This window comes from Mustelus asterias, chromosome 25, assembly GCF_964213995.1.
Source record: "Mustelus asterias chromosome 25, sMusAst1.hap1.1, whole genome shotgun sequence".
Taxonomy (NCBI): domain Eukaryota; kingdom Metazoa; phylum Chordata; class Chondrichthyes; order Carcharhiniformes; family Triakidae; genus Mustelus; species Mustelus asterias.
The window spans coordinates 18,300,084-18,324,432 of record NC_135825.1 but is presented as its reverse complement, the minus strand read 5'-3'; the positions used below and the strand labels follow the sequence as shown (position 1 = coordinate 18,324,432).

The following is a 24,349-nucleotide window of genomic DNA, read 5'->3' as shown; positions in this document are numbered from 1 at the left end:
TTAGCTTGGGCCTTTGGATTACAGGTCTAGTGAACATCACCACTGTGTGACTGTACAGCTTTCTGTTTGAAAGTGCACCCTATTGGTGAAAAGGGTTGCACTGATGTCAGAAGTTCAGGTCAGGAACATTAAAAGGTGGGAATCACCATCCCACGTTAAAAGAACATGGGTCTCTCAATTCTCCCCTGGCCTGTTTCTAGTATAAAAAAGTAAGAACAAGTCTGGGGTTGCAATGAAGGTCAACAATCCAGATAACATTGTAGAGGAGAAAAATGGTTACTCACAGGGTGATGCAAATAATGTTATGAAGATAAGATAAGACCTGTTATTTTTCCATTGTGACTGACCCTTTACCAGTAATAAGGTTAATGGTGTTTGGAGTTATTTAGCACTAATGATAAACTCAGTATATAAAAGAGAGAGTTGATGACCACAACACACCAGCTGCAAGATGGCAAAGCTTCTACTTGGAACAGGTAAGCTTGTTTTACCATTTCATTACCTCTGATACTGTCCGTGAAAATGAAACCATGTTTTCTGTCGAAAATGACATCATTTATTGATGGGTTGAACCCAGCAGATAAGTTTGAAAAGGCTGAACAACAGCATTTGAAATGTGACTTAAATGGCAGCACCTAAGATGGCTGAACCTTCACAAAGCTGTACCTTACAAATTACTAAGTCATCAACTAGGAGCTGGGCTGTCTAGAAGTATCCCTTAACAGACAATTAATATAGACCATCTCCTGAGTCATTCACAACATATCCAGATATGTGTATCCAGCTGTGTGTGGACTAAGCAATTGAATCAATCCACTTTGGACAATGGATGCCCATTGAGAAAGGAACTCCACCAGCCATATCATTTACTAACTTTTAAACGGTGGGATTGAAATGAATTTAGCATAGCCATATTTGGATAACTGGCCAATCAGTGAGAGGAGATCATGTGATGAGCAAGCTAACTCTCTTTGTTTTTAAAAAGCTGCTAATTCCCAGGCCAGTCAGAATGAGATCAGAAAGACCCTCAGATGGCATGCGTGCTCTCTTTAACTGTCCTGCAAGCTTGTGCCCTGTCTGTCTTTTATCCAGTTACACAATGCAGGCAGTATTAACATGGCAGCTGCTGACTCCTGAGGAAAAGATGGAAAGTGTCCATTAAAATATTTTTAAGTTATTTTGATGCAGAATCAGGAAGTAGCATTGGGTCCAATCTGAAACCATTTAATCTATTAATCCACAAGATCTGTATGCAATTGACATGTGTGTGTGTGTGCATGTTTGTGTGAGTGTTTGTACACATATGTGTGTGAGTATGCATGTGTGTGTGCGCGCAAGAGATTTTAAATGCTCATGTGAGTGAGATTTGGAGAAATACTATTTGCTTTTCTTTTATAATTTACAGGAATGTCTGTGTGTGTATTTTATAATCACAGCATTTAAGCATTTAAACACTCAATGAGAGTGGCAAACAAATACTTTAAAAACACCTGTTGTGGTCAACTGAGGAGTGGTGGAAAGAGGGGGCAACTGATGTCCCTCTTCCCACCTGACTTAATGGAAATCTGGGGGCTGTGTCTGTGGTTGGATTCATGGACAATGAGGGATAGGAAGTGGGAAATCAAATTGGTTCTTAGGCATACTTTTAACCTTCCAAACAGGCCACAGAACTAGAATATTTAACAAGTCCATGTTTGAGGATAGTTTTTTTTAAATTCATTGGGTGTGGATGCCCTTGAACTGAATGGCTTGCTGGGCCATTTTAGAGGGCATTTAAGATTCAACCACATCTGGAGTCACCAATTGGCCAGACCAGATAAGGATGGCAGATTTCCTTCCCTATTTGATGAACCAGATAGGATTTTCCAATAATGGTTTTATGGTTATCATTAGACTTTTAATTCCAGGTTTTTATGGAATTTACATTTCACCTGTTGTCATGGCAGGACTTGAAGCCAGGGCCAACCAGTAATTCTGGAAGCTAGTCTAGTGACAATGCCACTGCACCACTGTCTCCATTCATGGAGCAGAATGAAGTAACTTGGAACACTTCTGCATTCAAGAGTTACGGAGTTTCGCTGAACAGTTAGGAGTGAGATTCTGCTCAAAAGCTAGGAAAAGCCTTGAACTTCTGGCCACTTTTCAGTTGAAGCTGAAGAACATGAGATAGGCATAGAATCTGAAATGAGCAAAGATACAGCTGGAGCCTTGGAAAGTAAAAGCAATATTTCAAGGAACAAAGAAGAAAGAAAAAGACAGGAGAGAATGGAAAAAGGAGGAATGAGATTTCCAGGAAAACAAAAAAAGGGACAGAAAAGAAAGCAGGAGGGAGAATTTCAGAAAAGAGAGAGTCATTGAGGTCTTACAGCATGGAAACAGGCCATTTGGCCCAACTTGTCCATGCTGCTCATTTTTTACCACTGAGCTAGTCCCAATTGTCCACGTTTGGCCCATATCCCTCTATACCCATTTTAACCATATAACTGTCTAAATGCTTTTTAAAAGACAAAATTGTTCCCGCCTCTACTACCATCTCTGGTACCTTGTTTGAGACAGCCACCACCCTCTGTGTGAAAAAATTGCCCCTCTGGACCCTTTTGTATCTCTCCCCTTTCACCTTAAACCTATGCCCTCTAGTTTTAGACTCCCCTACCTTTGGATAAAGATGTTGACTACCTACTTTATCTATGCCCCTCATTATGTTATAGACCTCTATAAGATCACCCCTAAGCCTCCTATGCTCCAGGGAAAAAAGTCCCAGTGTCTATCCAACCTCTCCTTATAACTCAAACAATCAAGTCTCGGTAGCATCCTAATAAATCTTTTCTGCACTCTTTCTAGTTTAATAATAGAGAAAGAGCTTTCCAGGGGAAAATTATGAAAGCAAGTTAAAGGCAAAAACAGAGCAGAAGCTAAGCTAGATGGAACTGAGGGGGGAAGTATCGGCTGTACCCATTGGAGACAAGTATGGTAAATGACTAACCTAGGGTTGATCATTGAGCTCTTAAGATACCAAGGCTTAATGAGAAGGACATGAAAGCAATTTTTGTGTCATTCAGAAAATTTACAATGAGATTGAAGTTGCGAGTGGAGGTTTGGACCCTAATATTGCAAATCAGATTAACAGGGAAAACCCATGAGGTTTATTCCCTATTGTTTAATGAGAATCGACAAACTACGAGATGAGCAATGATGGCTTTCAGAGTGTGTATGGGCTGGTACCAGAGGTGTACTGGGAAAAATTCCAAACTTCCTGCAAGTCACCCGAGCAAAACTATATTGGGTTTGAAAGACTTAAGCAACTTGTTTTCAATCGATAGATACGCGTGCTAAAGTTAGATCCCACGCACAAAATCCTCAGAGATGCAATTGTCCCTGAGGAACTCAAAAGTTCACTCCCACTTTCCAGAAAGACATGTTGAAGAGCAAAGCGTCTCCAAAGCCAAACAAGCAGCGATTATGGCTAACTATGAGCATGTCCACAAACACTTCTCACAAAATATATCGTTCTCCAGTTAAACACTCATTAAATTGGTGAGAAGATTCTTTAAAGAGACCTGTTATGATCAACTGAGGCATAGAAAGAGAATGGAGCCATCCTGCAACCTTTTACCCAACCTTCAGAATATTGTAAGGCTATTTAAATGGGGAATATAACAAAGAGGACAATCCCTTCTCAGGTTCAGGTCTCAATGTAAAGGAATGGATCATTTGAAGATGCCTTATTGTTAGGTTAAAAACTAAATTTGCTACCGTCCCAGATGACCATATGCTGACTGGTGGTGATTTAACCTGAGGATCACCATGTCTCAGGTGAGGGGCAAGGTTGAGAAGGCAGGGCCTTCACGAATAACCTGAGCCAGTATGGGAATTGAACCCGCGGCTGTTGGCATCACTAACTAGCCATCCAAGCTAGCAAGCTAACTATCTACTGTTCATTGTTTAAATTAGCAAAGGAATGCTGTGCAACCACATTGATAATTGGTGATTTGCCAGAAAATTTCATTTGCAAGGGTGTAGTCATAAAGTTGTTTGGCATTTCAGTTTCTGTTCATTTGACTGAAATATCTCCATGAAGAATCAAACAGCATCAGCTTTTTGTACAGATTCTTTTTTTTCTACCTTGTAAATCTACCTGTTCTTTCGTTCTCAGAATTTCTGTTTATTCCAGTTTGGGTGTTATCATTCACCTCAATTTCAGTGCAGGATATTTCAAATTGATGGAAATCTTAATAGCATTTGAATATTTTCAGATGCATTTGAAAATTGATCCGTCTGTAGAGTTTAATTCAGCTACTTTCTTAAACATAATCAATTTGACGATGACTTGAAGGAAAATTTTGCAGCTTTTGCAGTGAACCTTAAACCTTTCAGAATATTTTGATCATCATTTTAACACTTCTCCTATATTCTTTATTACAGCAGTGGTCTTGTTGGCGTGCCTGGAACTGGGTGAGCTTTTGTGCTTTTTGAGCTATTTTGAATTTTATGTAATGAGTAGAGGCTCAGTGCTGATTTTCCTTTCTCCTCACTCTCAGGCTCTGCCTACAGACTGGTTTGTTACTTTACAAACTGGTCCCAGTACAGACCAGGAGCGGGGAAGTTCTTGCCAGAGAATGTGGATCCCTGCTTGTGCACACATGTGATCTACTCTTTCGCTGGAATGAAGCACAATCAAATCACTACCACTGAAGTGAACGATGTGAAACTCTACCACTCATTCAACAGCCTTAAAAACAAGTATATTTTTTCCATAAATATTGAGAACATTCCTGCAATGCTAAATATAGTTTAATGTCTTTATTGTATTCTGTATACCATTGAAAAATTACCCCAATATATGGAAATATAACATGATTGACCCAGTTATATAGATAGAGTCATAGAGGTTTACAGCATGGAAACAGGCCCATCGGCCCAACATGTCCATGCCGCCCTTTTTTTTACCTGCTATGTTAGTCCCAATTGCTCGCGTTTGACCCATATCCCTCTCTACCCATCTTACCCATGTAACTGTCTAAATGTTTTTTAAAAGACAAAATTGTACCCGCCTCTACTACTACCTCTGGCAGCTTGTTCCAGACACTAACCACCCTCTGTGTGAAACAATTGCCCCTCTGGATCCTCTTGTATCTCTTCCCTCTCACCTTAAACCTGTGTCCTCTAATTTTAGAATCCCCTCTCTTTGGGAAAAGATGTTGACTATCTAACTAATCTAATGTTGATATAAGGGTGAAATTGGGTTATATTGATTTGTGTCCCATTGACAGAGATGAGTCAATGCCCAGCGGGTCTGACAATGCCTGGCGCAATCATAGTATCACCATGTTGTGCCACATAAACAAGGAAATACTTTATATTCATTCCACATTGCAATTTGAAACCCCTGAGATGGTAAACTGAGAGTTATTTTAATTAGTGTGCAACTAGATTATATTTGCCACATATACTAAATGTTGCACTTGCACCTGAATCCTGGAATACGCTGGTGCACAGGCTGCCATGTGTGTCGTACAAAATGCAGTGTGTACAAACCCGCATCTGTGCAGAAACACTGGGCTATGGAGAGAGCTGGAATTTCCACTCTGTTCAGCAACTCAGAATGACTGAGATGGCATTTGCATTTTCGTTATTCCAGCCAGCTAAAAAGATCCAATCAATGTGTGTTAAATATTCTCACAAAATTGACACTGGTCCCCATTATTGTAGCCCAATGTGAAGCGGTTTTGTTTTTAAACTCCTGCCTTGCCCTTTGTACTTTCCTGCCTTAGAGGACAACCAGGTGACTTGCTACAGGGCTTTGTTTCTGATGTTTACTCAAAGCTGCAATATCCATGTTGCCAGCAAAATCCATGAAGGTGAGAGTGACCCCCTGTGTAATCAATGCAACATTTGTCTGACTGTGATATCAAGGAACCCTGGCAAAATTGAAGACATTCAAATAGTATTACAATTCTATACGCACCTCTGCACCCACCCTTTCTCCAGTATTGACATATTGGGAGTTATTGTTGACCACAGACTGAATTGGACCAATCGTATAAACACCGCGGATACAAGAGCAGTCAGAGACTAGCAATTGTGAAGTGAGTAACTCACTTCCTGCCATCTCAAATCCTGTCCACCATCAATAAGGCACAATTCAGGAGTGTAGTGGAATGCTTTCCACTTGTCTGGAAGAGTGCAGCTCGAACACACAACATTGAAAGAACTTGACACCAGCGAGTACAAGGGAATCTGCTTGGTCTGCACCCAATGCATCAATTTGTGTTCACTCCCTCAAACACCAACTCAGACTGGCAGCACTGGATGCTAGAAACAAGGAACACTACAACAACCAATGAAGGTTCCTTGGACTGCACCTTCCTAACCCAGGACTTCTACCACCTGGAAGGTCAAGGGTAGCACATACCAGGGAACCATTTACAAGTTCCCCTCCAAGCCATACAACATCCTGTTTTGGAACAACATCATTGTTCTTCTACTGTTGCTGGACAAATATTTAGGAATTCCCTTCCTAACAGCACCAGATAGATGGCAGCAGTTCAAGAAAGTGGATCACAAAAAGCCTTATTTTGAAGTTTCTGCTCGAAGCCAGGTCCAGACAACAGAACTGTGTCCCCCACCATGAGTAGGTCAGGGAGGCATTGCCACATTCCACCCAACTGAACCCAGCTTGGGCATAAAATACAGCAGTGGGACTTGAACCCAGATTTTCTGGCTCAGAGGCAGGGACACTTCCCATTGCACCACAAGACCTCCTACTGTCAACTTCTCAAACGCAATTACGGATGACCACTAAATGCTGGCAGTACCAGCGACATCCACATCCCATATTCAAAATCATGCAAGGGCAGGACAGAATAGATAGGGAGAAGTTGTTCCCTCGTGTAAAAGGATTGAGAATGAGAGGCCTCAGATTTAGAGTGATTTGCAATTAAAGCAAATGCAATTTGAGAAAAACCTTTTCACACAGCGAGTGGTTCGAATCTGGAATGCACTGCCTGGAAATGTAGTGGAGACAGGTTCAATTGAAGCATTCAAGAGGGGGTTAGGTGATCATCTGAATAGAAACAATGTACAGAGGTACGGGGAAAAGGCAGGAGAATGGTTCAATGTCATGGTGCTCATTTGGAGAGCTGGTGCAAACACAATGGGCCAAATGGCCTCCTTCCATGTCATAACAGTGATAGAGAGATAGTCTGTGGGATAAGGCTTGAACCTTACCTTCACTCCCCCAGTGTCACATTATGTTCTGCTCTGAGGTATTTCTGTTCAACTAAAATTTAGCCCCAAAAAGAGAAAGCAGTAAAAAGATTAAGACAATAATCATTTTCAGCAGTGCTGTTGTTTAATAAATACATTTGCTTATGTTCCTTATTCTGAAAGAACAATTTCTTCATTCTTATAACAGAAATGGAAACCTTAAGACGCTCCTGTCCATTGGAGGCTGGAAGTTTGGCGGTCAGAAGTAAGATGAAAATACTTTTATATATTATTTCAATATTGGGTGAAAAGTGCTTATTTTCCGATTGCTCATAATATAAAATAAGCTGGGGTCAAAGATTTGGAAAGTATAATTGTATTTTTTGACAAGTAATAGATTTTCATTAATGAGCTTACTGTGACTATGTTCAACTGTGTGTAAAATATAATTCAAACAATATTTATGAGATTATATCTAAAAGGAAATATTGCATTATTTTTATAAAGGCTTTATTTACATTAATACACTCAGTGAAAATTGATTCAACTGATTATCCAGAGCAGCAAGAGAGCAAGGCCATTTCATAATTTTCTTTTAGTAAATTCTAATTTGTTTCCTTGTATATATGTTTTTATTCATTCGTGGGATGTGGGCGTCGCTGGCTGGCCAGCATTTATTGCCCATCCCTAGTTGCCCTTGGAGGGCAGTTGAGAGTCAACCACTTGCTGTGGCTCTGGAATCATATGTAGGCCAGATCAGGTAAGGATGGCAGATTTCCTTCCCTAAAGGGTTTTTACGACAGTGGTTTCATGGTCATCAGTAAATTCTTAATTCCAGATATATTTTATTGAATACAAATTCCACCACCTGCCATGGCGGGATTCCCAGAACATTAGCTGAGTTTCTGGATTAATAGTCTTCCCTACCCATATTATAAAACAATAAGAGTCAAAGCTTTTAAATGTTCAACTTGTAATTAATGAAACCAAAATATTTCAGTTCTGACCTTGTTTAACATTCTACTCACCTCTAGATTCACTGCCATGGCTTCCTCGGCAGGAACTCGCCAGATTTTCATCAAGTCTGTGATTAGCTTCCTGCGTGGTTATGGGTTTGATGGTTTGGACATTGACTGGGAATATCCTGGGACAGTAGGCAAACGTCTCTTCACTGTGTTGGTGAAGGTAAGATCAGGAAGCTTAGTCTCATTGCTGAAATAAAACATCTTTCTATCGTGTTTGTAAAATTGAATATTTTTCCAAGGTCCTCACCAAGGACATGGAATGCCAGAACAGGCATGGGCCATTGAGCACTTCCAGTCTGTTTGGCCATTCAGTGGGATCATGGCTGATCTGCAAGCTGATCAACTTAAAGAGGGCGATCTTATCAGCTCGTTCTGCCGGTTGACCGGTGTGGCAAGCCGGTAGGATCGGGTCACTGTGTTCGTGCCCTGTTTTACTCCTGTTGCGATGTTACCAGCCTCATTCTGCTGGTGAAATCAGCTTCACGTCCTTTCCGATGTCTATGTGCAGAACACAATTTAAATACATTATCTTCCGGGCTCATTTGCCCTTAGCTGCTCCCCAGTCGAAGTCCTCATCACCGAGGATCACAGATGGTCCCCACCAATGGGGACCAGATGTGATGGCCTCACCGATGGGACCACAGGCTATTGAAGCCCTGGATAGTCAGGGGCAGGGGTGGGCAGTGCCCATGAGGCAGTGTCAGTCTGGCACCCTGGCACTACCAGATTGCCACCGGGCACTGGGAAGTGCTAAGTGGCGGATGGGGCTTGGGGGCGGGGCCTGTAGTGGTTGGGGCCTGACAAATTGGGCCCATAACAGGGGTGGGGCCATGATGGGGGTAGGCTGGAAGGGGAGCTCTGAAGGGGGGAGGGCAGGGGGTACTCAGTATTGGGGGCACTCTGCATCGGGGTGGTGGTGACTGGCTGGGGCAGGTGGCGGGTGGCAATCGGCATCATCCGGGGCAGCGATTAAGGGGTGTGGGATTTCCAATGTCTGGGCCTGTGATTGGGGGTTGGGGGGAGGGTGGTGAGGGAGGGAGCAATGACCAGGACAGCAATTAGGGAAGGGGCGATCTATCCAGGGGAGTGGTGGGGGTGAGTGACAGATCTGGGAGATCAGGGAACCTGCGCAATGGTGCCCCTAGTGCTCATCAGCTGGCATTCCAGCAAGAATAGCTCCGCCCACCCTCCTTGCTGCTGAGAATCACATTTGGGCTCTTTCTTTTCTGCGTGCTGTCCGATTGCGTCTGGGAGCTCGCCCCAAAAAATCGGCACGTTTCTCTCCTGTTTTCACTCTCGTTCAGCAATTTTTTTGGTAAGATTACCCCCAAACAGTTTTAAAAGACAGGTTTGCAGGATTTGCGAAACATGAAAATGGAATGTTTAAATGTGAAGCACATGAAATTACTCAATGAAAATAATTTAATTGAATTCTCATTAATCATGGTTCTGGCTACTGTGCAGTAAGAGCTATCAGGTTAAAGTCCAACAGGTTTATTTGGAATCGCTAGCTTTTGGATGAAGGAGCAGCGTTCCGAAAGCTCATGATTCCAAATAAACCTGTTGGACTTTAACCTGGTGTTGCGAGACTTCTTACTGTGCTTACCCCAGTCCAACGCCGGCATCTCCACATCGTAACAACAATTGATCTGGGCTGCATTTAAGCCTGATCGTACCTCTGGCTTTACCGTTAGATTAGATAAATTGTTGTAAGACACTTGGTCATGGATATATATTATGAAGCTGGACAATTCTTTAGCCTGTGTCTGAAACCCTCCATTTGGTGAGGTTCTGAAACTTTGCTCATTTTCAACCTCTAGGAAATGTTGGCAGCTTTTGAAGCTGAGGCGAAAAGCTCTGGAAAACCCAGGATGCTGATTTCAGCTGCAATTGGTGCTGCACCGGGTTACATCAATATGCGATATGAGGTTGCTAACCTTGGACAGTAAGTAACTTGTTTAGACTGGACTGTCTATGGGGATAACTTGTTTAGACTGGACTGTCTATGGGGATAATTTGTTGTGCTTCTTTGCTAGTTCAGCAAGTTTAACTAGTTAGTAGCACCATGGGGCACGGTAGTTAGCACTACTGCCTCACAGCACCAGGGACCCGGGTTCGATTCCCGGCTTGGGTCACTGTCTGTGTGGAGTTTGCACATTCTCCCTGTGTCTGCGTGGGTTTCCTGCGGGTGCTCCGGTTTCCTCCCACATTCTGAAAGACGTGCTGGTTAGGTACATTGACCCGAACAGGTGCTGGACTGTGGCGACTAGGGGAATTACACAGTAACTTCATTGCAGTGTTAATGTAAGCCTTATCGTTGTACGGATAATGTAAGACTAATAAATAAACTTTTAAAAAGCTGAACCATCCAGATCTGGAAAGTCCTCCATTCAATCTCCAGTTGGTATTGAGTTTGCTGAATCCAGCTGAGGCAATGTTCGATCATAGAATCACTACAGTGCAGAAGGAGGCCATTTGGCCCATTGAATCTGCACCGACTCTTGCCCAGGTTTACCCTATAACCCCATGTATTTACCCTGCTAATCCCTGAACCTATGTATCTTGGGATACTAAGGGGCAATTTGAGCATTGTCAATCAACCTAACCTGCACATCTTTGGAATGTGGGATAAAACTGGAGCACCAGAGGAAACCCACGCAATCCCTAGTGCTGTGAGGCAGCAGTGCTAACCACTGTCATGCTATGTTCTTGGTATTTCTATTTTGTCCTGTAATTTCAGATGTAAAATGCATGCATCTTGTCACCATGTGAGGATAGAATTGGGCCCTGCTTTCAATCTCTACACAGTTAACTTTCTATCAGTGTTGAGGGTCAAAGTTAGACATTAATAATGACTAATTTGTCATGCAGTGACTGTAGCACTGGATTTTGCCAAGGAGATAGAGAATCTTATAAAAAACCTTATCTAACTCTACCTGTTCTTAAAGCAAGGTGATGGAAAGGAGGGTAAATACAGGGAGAGTGGAGGGAGGGACAGGGGTGGCAGGGAGATGAGGAGAGAGAGCTTGAGTTAAATTTAGCTTCTTGCAGTGATTTGGGTTTGATAGTTTGGTTATTGGCTGGGAATATCCCTGTTATGATGAATTCACAACTTGGATAATATTGAGAAAATTGCACAAATGTGTCTTTCTTTCAGTAGTAAAATTTGAAAAGCAGAAGGTGAATAGTAGAAAGGATTTGAATGATGTGCCACCTTTCATAGCTTCAGTGCATCCCAAATATGTTCATAGTCAATCAAGTATTTTGGATACAATAGACACGGCTGCATTGTCTGCAAATGTAGCAAACAACAATCTCACACCAAATCCCCAAAAACGGCAATGCGATCATGATCATGTTCTGAAATATTTCTACCAGTTTTGATTGAGAGCTGAATGTCGTTTTGGAAACAAGGAGAACATCTTCCTCTTTTCTCTTTTCTCTTTTATAAGATGAGGATATCTCTAAGTTAAAGAAGAAAGTTCCCATGCATTAAGATTCCCCCTCTTCAATCATTATGCAATGCTCAGTTAGTGCTGCACTCTTGTCTTTTGGATGTGATGCTAAACTGAAGTTCTGTCTGATCTCTTAAGTAGATGTTAAAGATCCCATGGCATTGTTCAAGGAAGAATCTGGCTAACATTTTTTCCTCAGCCAAACGCATCAACTCATTCTCATTTGTCATTTATCATAATGCAGCTGTGACTGTGGACAGGATTTCAATTGTCACCCCTCAATCCTTTAATGAGTCAGATAATTACCATTCATTCTAGTCTAATTCAATTCCTTTCTCCTCCAGAATCTTGGACTTTTTCAATGTGATGACATACGATTTCTTTGGATCCTGGAATATTGCCACTGGAGAAAATAGCCCTCTTTTTCCTCTCCCAAATGATCATCATTATACCAACCTTTACTTTAATGTGGTAAGTGTTCTTGGAAATAGAATCCAATCATATTTATTACTTTCAATATAGGCTATCTGTTTCAGAGTGGACGTGGGTAAGATGTTTCCATTAGTAGGAGAGATGAGGATCCAAAGGCACAGCCTCAGAGTAAAGGGACGACTCTTTAGAACTGAGATGAGGAGGAATTTCTTCAGCCACAGGGTGGTGAATCTGTGGAATTCATTGCCACAAAAGGCTGCGGGGGTTAGGTCATTGAGTGTATTTAAGACAGAGATAGATGGGTTCTTGATTGGTAAGGGGATCAAAGGTTTCAAGCTAAAGGTGGGAGAATGGTGTTGAAAAACATATCAGCCATGACTGAATGGCAGAGCAAACTCGATGGGCTGAATGGCTTAATTCTGCTCCTTTCTCTAATAGTCTTATTGTTTTCAGCCATATGGTTTGCAAAGCCCTTCGAGCATACACTTACGATTTTTTTTTCCCTGTAGGACTATGTAATGAATTTCCTGAGAAAACAGGGAGCTCCTGCAGAGAAACTGAATGTTGGATTTGCTGCATATGGCCATACCTTCATACTGGCCTCATCCAAAACTGGGGTTGGAGCCTATACAGCTGGTCGTGGAGCAGCTGGGAAGTACACCAATCAGGCTGGAATCTTGGCCTATTATGAGGTATTGATATTGAGGCAGCTTCTCTATTCCATAAGATAGTATATTTGAAAATACTAACCAACCAAGTACTGAATTTAATGCTCCAAAAACATTAAAGGTGTGTTGTGAGGAATTACATTGATCAGATGAACTTCCTTGGACAGAATAAATAACAGGGAAATGTATGTTAAAAGCATGTGCTCACTATTCCCTGCAATTGCAGTGATGGAAGTTTCCAGAATGGCCAAATGTTAAAACAGGCAGTGCATTCTGAAATCCTTGCCAAAGGCACCCAGCTGATCATCTGTCCCATGTATGAAGATCCTGTGACTCTGCTATAATCACAACACATGGCATCACTCAGCTTAGGTACCAACAGAACAGGAGCTGAAACATGCATCATTATATCCTGATGAACAGAGATATAATGCTGTTTTACAGGTGAATATCCAGATATTGAATTAAGTAGCAGAAGATATTCCAATGATTCGCAACTATTTTATTGTGATACTACTGTTCAGTTCACATCTTGGTTTCCACTCTTGGCTTCTGGATTGTCTCCCTGTCCAGAGACATACCCGACCCTTATGTCGAAGCTTCAATGAGCTTCACTCGATTCACTCTTAAACTTGTCTTGGATTACTCTTAAAGGGACCTGCACTGCTAACATTTTCAGGTTGGCTCTCTTTAAAGAAACGGAAACAATTCTACTTAGGCAAAGGTATACAGGTACAAATATAGAAAAATAAATCAATCCTGGGCAGCACGGTGGCACAGTGGTTAACACTGCTGCCTCACAGCGCCCAGGGACCCAGGTTCGATTCCAGCCTCAGGTGACTGTGTGGAGTTTGCACTTTCTCCCTGTGCCTGTGTGTGTTTCTTCCTCCCACACTCCAAGGACGTGTGGGTTAGGTTGATTGACTACACTGAATTGCCCCTTGGTGTCAGGGGGACTAGCAGGGTAAATAAGTGGGGTTACGGGGATAGTACCTAGGTGTGATTGTTGTCGGTGCAGGCTCGATGGGCTGAATAGCCTCCTTCAATGATTCTGATGTTAATTCTGTTTCCCCGCTGTTACACAGTGAAACATTCCTCTTCTAGCACCTTCAACATTTTTCTCTGTAGAGACATTCCTCTCAGTGAAACAATCCGATAATTGATGATTGATACATACATACCCTACCTTAGAGATTTCTGTCCTTTCCAACATCTGCTTTAAGCTGGCTATGTTTCTCCGAAGCCTCTATTCATTTACACACTTTATAGAATGCACATTATCCCACAAAGTTCGGTTGCCAGTGCAACATTCTATTGTTACTGTTCTTCCAGTCTATTTTTCATACAGCATTTCTTCCAAGATCTTGAACACCATATGAACAGATCAATAAATTCAAGAGTTTCAGCGGCTAGTGTGCTCTTCACCACTCTTCTTATTTTCTTTGCCTTCCGTGCGAAGGGCTAACTTCCCTTTCTCTCACATAAGAAGTATCCCGAATCCTGCTGCCCTGGAAAATCCATCCTCAATGTTTGCATGTGAGGCATCAATAAAAACAATTAATTTCACATCATTGGGATCACCCAAAGCTGGGAACTTTGGCATACACTTCCCCAGTTTCAATGTTCTAAAACTTTTATCCGCTCTCAAGATGTCCTTCACTTTCCGATTTTTCATGATGTGGAGATGTCGGCGTTGGACTGGGATAGTCACAGTAAGAAGTCTCAACACCAGGTTAAAGCCTGACAGATTTATTTGGTAGCATGAGCTTTTGAGCACTGCTCCTTCATCAGGTGAGTGATTTTTCATGACGAGGCTAAATCCGAGTACATCAAAACTTGCATCTGGTTTTCTCTGTGTGCCTAACCAATTGATCAGTCCGACCAGACACCTCAGCTATTTCCATCTCATCCTTGGCAGCAGCTGATCTGGGACGACTTGTGATGGGATCCGTGGTGGGGAAGTTGTTGGAGAAGATTCTTAGAGATAGGATGTATGCGCATTTAGAAAGGAATAAACTCATTAACGATAGTCAGCATGGTTTTGTGAGAGGGAGGTCATGCCTTACTAACCTGGTGGTGTTTTTTGAAGAAGTGACCAAAATGGTTGACGAAGGAAGGGCCGTGGATGTTGTCTATATGGACTTTAGTAAAGTGTTTGACAAAGTCCCTCATGGTAGGCTAGTGAAAAAGGTTGGATCTCATGTGATAAAGGGGGAGGTGGCTAGATGGGTGGAGAACTGGCTTGGTCATAGAAGACAGAGGGTGGTAGTGGAAGGGTCTTTTTCCGGCTGGAGGCCTGTGACTAGTGGTGTACCGCAGGGCTCTGTATTGGGACCTCTGCTGTTTGTGATTTATATAAATGATCTGGAAGAAGGAGTAACTGGGGTGATCAGTAAGTTTGCGGACGACACAAAACTGGCAGGACTTGCAGATAGTGAGGAACATTGTGAGAGGCTACAGAAGGATATAGATAGGCTGGAAATTTGGGCAAGGAAATGGCAGATGGAGTTCAATCCTGATAAATGCGAAGTGATGCATTTTGGTGGGAATAATGTAGGGAGGAGCTACACGATAAATGGAAGAACCATAAAGGGTGTAGAGACGCAGAGGGACCTGGGTGTGCAAGTCCACAGATCTTTGAAGGTGACGTCACAGGTGGAGAAGGTGGTGAAGAAGGCATATGGCATGCTTGTCTTTATAGGACGGGGCATAGAGTATAAGAGTTGGGGTCTGATGTTGCAGATGTATAGAACGTTGGTTCGGCCGCATTTGGAATACTGCGTCCGGTTCTGGTCGCCACACTACCAGAAGGACGTGGAGGCTTTGGAGAGAGTACAGAGGAGGTTTACCAGGATGTTGCCTGGTATGGAGGGGCTTGGTTATGAGGAGAGATTGGGGAAACTGGGGTTGTTCTCCTTGGAAAGACGGAGGATGAGGGGAGACTTAATAGAGGTGTATAAAATTATGAAAGGCATAGATAGGGTGAACGGTGGGAAGCTTTTCCCCGGGTCGGTGGTGACGTTCACGAGGGGTCATAGGTTCAAGGTGAAGGGGGGGAGGTTTAACACAGATATCAGAAGGACATATTTTACACAGAGGGTCGTGAGGGCCTGGAATGTGTTGCCGGGCAAGGTGGTGGAGGCGGACACACTGGGAACGTTTAAGACTTATCTAGACAGCTATATGAACGGAGTGGGAATGGAGGGATACAAAAGAGTGGTCTAGTTTGGACCAGGGAGCGGCGCGGGCTAATTGTTCTTTGTTTCTCGTTTCAAGGCTTCATTCTATGATCATCTTGCTGGTGCCAGTACAGAGCGAGACTGCGGATAGTTGGGAACCTGTCTTGGGGGCAGGGAATTCATATGGTGTTCGTGGAAGTGGAAATGACTAGGGTTGGGAAGCATTTTCCGATCAGGGCCAGTGTGATCTCCTGCTCGTTTCGATCGCCTCAGGGGGTCGGAGAGGAATTTCCCAGATTTTTTTTCCCCATATTGGCCCTGGGGTTTTCACTCTGGGTTTTCGCCTCTCCCTGGAGATCACATGGTCTGAAATGGGGGGGTGGGGGTGAGTTAATAGGTTGTGATGAACAAAGCATCGTAGCTGTGAGGGACAGCTCGGTGGATAGGATATTAGTATGTAGATAGGCTGGAAAATTGGGCGGGGATCCTGGATTCAGGATTCAATCCTGGACCGGGGAGCGGCGCGGGCTTGGAGGGCCGAAGGGCCTGTTCCTGTGCTGTATTGTTCTTTGTTCTTTGATTGACATTGAAGAAGTAATATTGTTGATGTAAGATTCCGCCTGATTCACCCTGCTTAATCTCCAAACCCATATACCTGAAAGACCCACCCAGAAGCTTGACTGCCAATTTGAAATTCCTTCCTAATTTGACTAATAACATTTTCTACAAAGTCATTAATGCCCCTCCATAAAAAATCATCCATATGCATCAAGAAGATGCCTGGTAGTACAGTGGTTAGCACTGCTGCCTCACAGTGCCAGGGACCTGGGTTCAATTCCCGTCTTGGATCACTGTCTACGCGGAGTCTGCACGTTCTTCCCATGTCTGTGTGGGTTTCCTCCAGGTGCTCCGGTTTCCTCCCACAGTCCGAAAGATATGCTGGTTAGATGCATTGGCCATGCTAAATTCTCCCTCAGTGTACCCAAGCAGGTGGCGAAGTGTGGCGACTAGGGGATTTTCACAGTAACTTCATTGCAGTGTTAATGTAAGCCTATTTGTGACACTAATAAATAAACTTAAAAACAAGTTTTCCCTTATAATGACAAAAAAACATAGAAGATGCCCATTCAGCCCATTGAGTCTACACTGACTACTAGCCCAGGCTTACTCCGTAACCCTACATATTTACCCCGCTCATTCCCCCGAAGCGATATATCTTGGGACACTAAGGGGCAATGCAGCTTGGCCAATCCACCTAACCTGCACATCTTTGGAATGGGGGAGGAAACCAGAGCACCCGAAGGAAGTTCATGCAGACACGGGGAGAATGTGCAAACTCCACATGGACAATCACTCGAGGATGGAATTAAACCCGGGTCCTTGGTGCTGTGAGGCAGCAATACTAACCACTGTGCCTACTACAGTTGCGAACACAGTCTTTATCCACAACTCCGCACTCCTTTAATGGTAGCTTTAACTTGTGATGAAGGATGGACAAATCTTTTATGCAATTTCCAGATGATTCTTTTCTTGTTAGCCAGACTCTTATCTCCAGAGGTCAACAATACCTCTTGAACTTCTTGACGGGAACCTCCTGGTTTTCTCAGCGGAATATAATAATGTCTGCATCTCGTGAACTGTAAATCCATCGTTTACAGAACACAAATACTTTGTCATTCTTCATGTCCAAACGCATTTTTGCTTTTATCATTGAAGACTTACTCAGCAATAACAGTATGTCATTCTGAACTATGTCATTGCTGATGAAATGATGCATTCCTGCAATTCCATTTGGGAGGACCACCCTCTTTAAGGATGTCCAAACTCTGGGACTCTGAAATGAAACAGAAAGTGCTGAAAAACTCAGCAGATCTAGCAGCATCTGTAAAGAGAGAAACAGAGTTAACGTTTTGACTATGACTTCTTCAGTGTAATATTTTGCTTCCTTTCAGCTAGAGAACTGATGCGAATCCACATCTCCATTTTGTTCCTATGAATCTAATGCTGAAAGGACTGGTGGGTAATCATAGTTTCTGATCTTACAACGTGACTCAGTTACTTCACCTTAAAACCCACCGAGATCTTTTCTTTTGTCAGAAACCGAGATTGTTTTCTGTTTTCTTTATCTTCCCACTTTAGAAGATTGAGGACAATCCTCTTCTACCATGTTTTACAGGTGAATATTCATTTATCAAATCAGACAGAGAAGGCACTCTGATGATTCACAACTGTTTTATTGTGAAACTACAGCATAGTACAAGCACTGGTTTCCACTCTTCCCTTCTGGATTTTCTCTTCCCTGTCCAGAAGAAGCTCTGCTATTAGGGAGAAACCAGCTCTTAAGTATAATCTTCAATGCGTATTACCTGCGCAATTCACTCTGAAGCAAGATCTGGTTTACTGTTAAAGAAACCGACATTTCTACCATTGTCAAATGTCACACCCTTCATCATCTGGCCATTGTTGTCAGTCTTAGAAAATACACAAGGATGTAAAGTGAAGGATATAACAGTTTATCTCCTTAACCTTGCTCCCTACAGAAAAATTCAGGGGTTTTGTACAAATATTGCAGCCAATCTTTAGCAGTTTGTGTGCCAACTGATGACTGATTTCCACATTTTTTGAAAGGTAAGGAAACTGGTGTTGATGCTATTCCTGAAATCAATCTCTTTCATGTTATTGAATAAAGTCTGGACGCTTATTTGTCTCTTCCAGATTGGAAACATGCGGTGTGAGGAATCAATGAATACCTTTTAATAAAGGATAATATTGGTCAGCATTTGCTATTTATGAATAAAACTATGCTTATAACAGCAAAACAGGACAGTGCCTCCACTCTGAGAGAAAATGGTAGCTGAATAAGTTATTAAAGAAAAATTAAGTGAGAAATGTTGTCAGTGTAAATTGAAAGCACTGCAAGCCACTGATGATTTGTGACAACGGATGATTTGAAAGCTAATGTCTCACTCTTCTCACAGATCTGCTCATTTTTGAAAGGGGGCACTGAGAAATGGGATGCTCCACAGGTGGTTCCGTATGCTTATAAAGGGAAGGAATGGGTTGGATACGACAATGTGAGAAGCTTTACAGACAAGGTATCGCTGATGTTCTACACTTTTTATTTGGTGGCTTTGTGCAAAATTTGTTTTAACATACAACTAGTTTGTTGCAATCAGCATTGGAATCATGCTGGTATATTGATCAGTTGAATAACGAATAGTATACCATTACACAAAGCTTTGGTGGAGCATGTGTCATGGATAATTTAATGCTCTTTAACCAACATTTTTATTTCTGAGTTAGTCTCTTATGTAAGAGTGTTGGGAGATGTTCATATTTCTGTTAACTCACCTCTTTGTAGCCAAATTATGGTCCATCACAGAAATAGAGGCATTTTCTGAAATGACTCACTTCCCAGATACTTACACAGCAATTGGAATGATATTCGGAATATCTATTTTAAAGTCATTACAATACTCATTAAATATTTCATGTGCCCCTGGTCTATGACAAAAGTCAAATGAAACACTATTCATGCAAAGCTAGCAGAGGACCTTTGGCCATTTTCACCAAGTCACCTTTTGTATTCAGTTATGTAGGTTGGAGTTTTCCGATTTGTTGACAAAGTATTGTCTCGGGAAGTAAAAGTGGAGAGCAACCTGCCCGCTGGCTGCCTTGCTGGGTTTTCCCGCTGAATTTTCAAACACCAAAAAAAGTGGAAGGGACACTTCCCATGATGTCATGCTGCTGGGTGGGCTCTTCACTGAGCTTGAACCACCAATAACTTAGGTTTCTGAGAGATGAGACACCTTTTTTGAAGGCCATACTAATTTAAAAAATAAAAATCAAGAAAACAAGCACCATCCTGGCACCTCCCACATGGAACACCCCCTCCACCCATCCAGGGACATGGAGCCCACCCCTGCATGCAACCCCTCCCCTCATGGAACACCCCTCTTAATAGTGCTGGGGAGCATTGCAAGGGGAAGTGCCTGACGAGTGTGCCAGGGTGCAGGAACAGGGGAAGTGTCTGTTTCGTGCCAAGGGGCAGGGCCAAGGGGCCGTGCCTGGTCAGTGTCAGGGCATTGCCCAGGCATGACACTCTCCCGGGTGGGGGCTGTCTGCCTCCGGTGGGTTCTGGTCACCAGATGCACACCATAGTGGGTGCGGTGGAGGGGGAGGTGGCAGACCTGTCATGATTCATGTCAGCATGAACAGACAGGCAGACAATCAGACATAATTCCCGTTAAGTTATTGGAGGGGGGAGGGGTAGGGGGGGGAGGGGTGAGGGGTGGGGGAGACAATCAAATAGGGAAATCCCACCAGTGAGAAAGCCGTTTTGGGACTCTTGCTCAATTTTCCGCTCGCATAGGCATTCCTGCCGCCTGAAAACAGGAGCTGGAAGTCCCGGCACTCGTGATTCTTCACCGAGTCATAAAATCGTTACAGCTCAGAAAGAGGCCATTTAGCCCATTGTATCTACACCGGCTCTCTGAAATAGCAACTCACCTGGTACCATCTGCCCACCCTTACTCCTTGACAATGCATTCCAGAGCCTAACCCCTCGCTGCATGACAGAGATTTCCCCCATACGACTGTTGCTTCTCTTACTGATTACATTACATCTGTGTCCTCTCATGATTAATCCTTTCCCGAGTGGGGAGTGTCTCCCTATCTACTTGGTCCTGTACTCATAATTTTGAACACCTCTATCAAATCTCTTCTCTGCATTGTTTTCTCGAATGGAAACAGACCCATCATCTCCAATCCATTTCCATAATCTTCATAACTGAAGTTACTCTTTCTTGGAACAACTTTCATGAATCTTTACCGCATCCTCTAATGCCTTCATGTCCTTCCTAAAGGGTGGTATCCAGGACTGAGCGCAATACTCCAGCTCAGGCCAAACTACTGACTTCTCCTTGTTAAACATAAGCAGTGAAAACCTACCACATTGCCCACCCCGGGTTCCCAGAATAGAAATCCCCGTTGGCTTCAGGCGGGATTTTATGATCTCACCTGAGCGAGACTGTAAAATCCTGCCCAACCTCTTTGTACTTGTATACTGTGCCCTGGGTACTCCATCCATTATTGGGTGCTCTCTCAACCTGTCCTGCAAAATGAAATTACCTAGGTGCATATATACCCAGGTCCTTCAAATAAGTATCTTTTGTTTTATATTGCCTTTTCATGTTCTTCCCCTCAGATGAATTACTTCACCTTTCTCTGCATTGAGTCTCATCTGCCATCTGTATGCCCTTTCCACCAACTTGCCTCTGGACTTTCGAGATCCTGCACTATCCTCCCCCCTCCCGGATCCTAATGTTGTCAGGTTTTGTGTCATCTGCAGACTTTGAAATTGTGCCCAGTATACCAAGGTCTAGGTCCTTAACATATATGAGGGAAAGCAAAGGTCCCAACACTGACCCTAGGGAGTATAAGTTAAATTTGAGATAGAAGTTGCTTTCAAACAAGAATTTGTGAATTAAAGTTGTGAACAATGTCTTTCAGGCTAAGTGGTTGAAAAAGAACAACTTTGGAGGAGCCATGGTGTGGACACTTGCTATGGATGATTTCTCTGGTTCTTTCTGCAACGAAGGGCCTTATCCTCTCATTAATGCGCTGCACACTGAGCTTGGAATTTCTGCAGGTATCAGCATTCTTTATACTTGGAACTGATTACTAGTTTCTATCAGAAAGTCAGTATGGGCAGCAACTAATAATTGCTAATTTCGAATATGTTTAACTGTATATAACCTGGTGCAAGGAAAAATCCAACCAGGCTCCTTCAGTTAACAAGTAAAGTGTCATCTTTATTCCTAAAACTCATTCAGGTAAAGATGCAGAAATTACTACCAAAATATTAAAATGCTCAACTATGTCCAAATAGGACGGCATGGTGGCACAGTGGTTAGCACTGCTGCCTCACAGTGCCAGGGACCCGGGTTCAATTCCCGGGCTTGGGTCTGTGTGGAGTTTGCACATTCTTCCCATGTCTGCGTGGGTTTCCTCCAGGTGCTCCGGTTTCCTCCCACAGTCCAAAGATGTGTGCATTAGGTGGATTGGCTATGCTATATTACCCCTTAGTGTCAGGGGGATTAGCTTGGGTAAATGCATGGGTTACGGGGATAGGGTACAGTTGGGATTGTGGTCAGTGCAGACTCGATGGGTCAAATGGCCTCTTTCTGCACTGTAGAGATTCTATGATACTCACTAATGAAAAACAAAATTTACTAATGCACAGGCAACACACACATTGTAGTATTGGATCAGTAAGATGTAATGGCCGGAATTTTACTGGCCCGCCCACCATGGGAATCGGAGTGGGTGAGGGGCAGACAATGGGAAGGTCCGTTAACCTCGGGCACGATTTTACTGTTTTGGGACAAGCGAGGCCGTATAATCCAGTCCAATGTGTGGGACGGTATAAAGAGCACTGCCCATAAAGATGATGCAAGGGACACATGGCCAAGAGTAAAGAGTGATAATGTTGCTTGCATTAGATATGTGCACCTGTAAGTCATTATATCTAATAATCCAGTTATTGTTTAGATGTGCTAATGACTCAGCAATCATTTCTTAGCTAGTCCAACCAATCTACAATGCACACGATTCAGGAAACCCCATGCCCCACTCGACAAGAATGCAAAAAGGAAATAAAACTCTTCAAGTATCAGCTATTAAAAAACTCGACAGTGTAACAAGTAGATTCACTGAAGTAAAAAATCACATGGTGACCAGATGTGTCTTTGCAGCTGATTGGTCCTGGTCCACAGTAGCTGCTGGATCTTGGTGTTTTCACTAGATGTTGTGGTTTTTAATTAGGAATTCTCCTTTTTGCACTCTCAGTTTGCAGCAATAAGTTCTTCTGTTGGGATTTTCAAATCACAAATAGCTCAGCTTTGATGAAGAAAGAGAGATGGGGTTGGCTGTTGGCTCTGATGCAGTCTCTCCTTGACTGTTGAAAATCCAGTATCTTTTTACCCAAGAGCTGGATTATGTGACTTCTCTTTGAAATCCCCAGGTCTCCATAAAAAGCAAACTGTGCCCTTTACAAATGCAATGCAGCAGCTGCTGTAAGCCAGTATCCTTTGCTAAGGAAAAATGTCCTTTTCAAAAAAAGTGAATATCCAGATGATGGCATCATAAATTAATATATATCCAGCTGAGGATGTAATAAAGTCAATTTTGTATAACACATTTTCATAAAAATATTAATATGCTAAGTCATGAATCTGTACTGGTTGTTACATCCAGTACTCATTGATAATTAAATAAACTGAATGTATTATTTTGTCATTTAAGTGGATGTTTATTTATTTAGTTTTATTTATTTATTAGTCACAAGTAGGCTTAGATTAACACTGTAATGAAGTTACTGTGAAAATCCTCTAGTCGCCACACTCTGGCATCTGATCGAGTGCACTGAGGGAGAATTTACCATGGCCAATGCACCTAACCAGCATGTCTTTCGGACTGTGGGAGGAAACCGGAAGACCCGGAGGAAACCCACTCAGACACGAGGAGAACATGCAAACTCCACACAGACTCTGACACAAGCCGGGAATCGAACGCGTGTCCCTGGCACTGTGAGGCAGCAGTATTGTGATACAGATTTATCTTTTTTTAAAAATCAGATGGAGTTCAAGAACTGTGCAATTTGATTAAAAATAAAGTGATAATTAAATCGCATGTCAAAATTTTCACCCCAACAAATAGACTCAGGCAGCATTAGATCTGTCATCAGAATTCGCCAGTAGCTCTTACTGAACTGAATTACCAAGACATTTGTGAATTGAGTTCTACCCTGAGATTTTCTAAGCAGCAACAGCCCTGACATTACAACGTTTGACTTTGTTTACTATTAATTTTGCAGCAAGCAATGAACTTGTGAATTTTATTTCCTTCTAGCTTGTGCTCCATCCAAAACAACACTGCCGCCAGCTGTTCCTCCTACTCAGGCTCCTAGTGGTGGCGGTGGTGGCAGCAGCAGCGGTGGTGGTGGCAGCAGCAGCGGTGGTGGTGGCAGCAGCAGCGGTGGTGGCAGCAGCAGCGGTGGTGGTGGTGGCAGCAGCAGCGGTGGTGGTGGCAGCGGTGGTGGTGGCAGCAGCAGCGGTGGTGGTGGCAGCAGCAGCGGTGGTGGTGGTGGCAGCAGCAGCGGTGGTGGTGGTGGCAGCAGCAGCAGTGGTGGTGGCAGCAGCAGTGGTGGTGGTGGAAGTGGCGGTGGCGGAAGTGGGTTCTGCGTTGGCAAAGCCAATGGTACCTACCCTGATCGCAAAGACAAGAACAAGTTTTACGAATGTGTCAATGGAAGGACCTACGAGGAACATTGCGGTTCTGGATTGGTCTATGACACCGCCTGCAGCTGTTGCAACTGGGCGTAA

General features: G+C 43.1%; 1 protein-coding gene across 1 annotated transcript; it reads left to right on the top strand.

Annotated features, from left to right (window-relative positions):
• Positions 1 to 451: 451 nt before the first annotated feature.
• Positions 452 to 24,349, top strand: LOC144479244 (acidic mammalian chitinase-like). Its single transcript, XM_078197913.1, has 12 exons — positions 452 to 476; positions 4,423 to 4,452; positions 4,539 to 4,740; positions 7,415 to 7,471; positions 8,241 to 8,391; positions 10,052 to 10,176; positions 12,031 to 12,157; positions 12,628 to 12,810; positions 18,944 to 19,060; positions 21,477 to 21,615; positions 23,877 to 23,931; positions 24,172 to 24,349. Exons 1-12 carry the CDS (start codon positions 452 to 454, stop codon positions 24,347 to 24,349), a joined length of 1,389 nt encoding a protein of 462 aa, XP_078054039.1.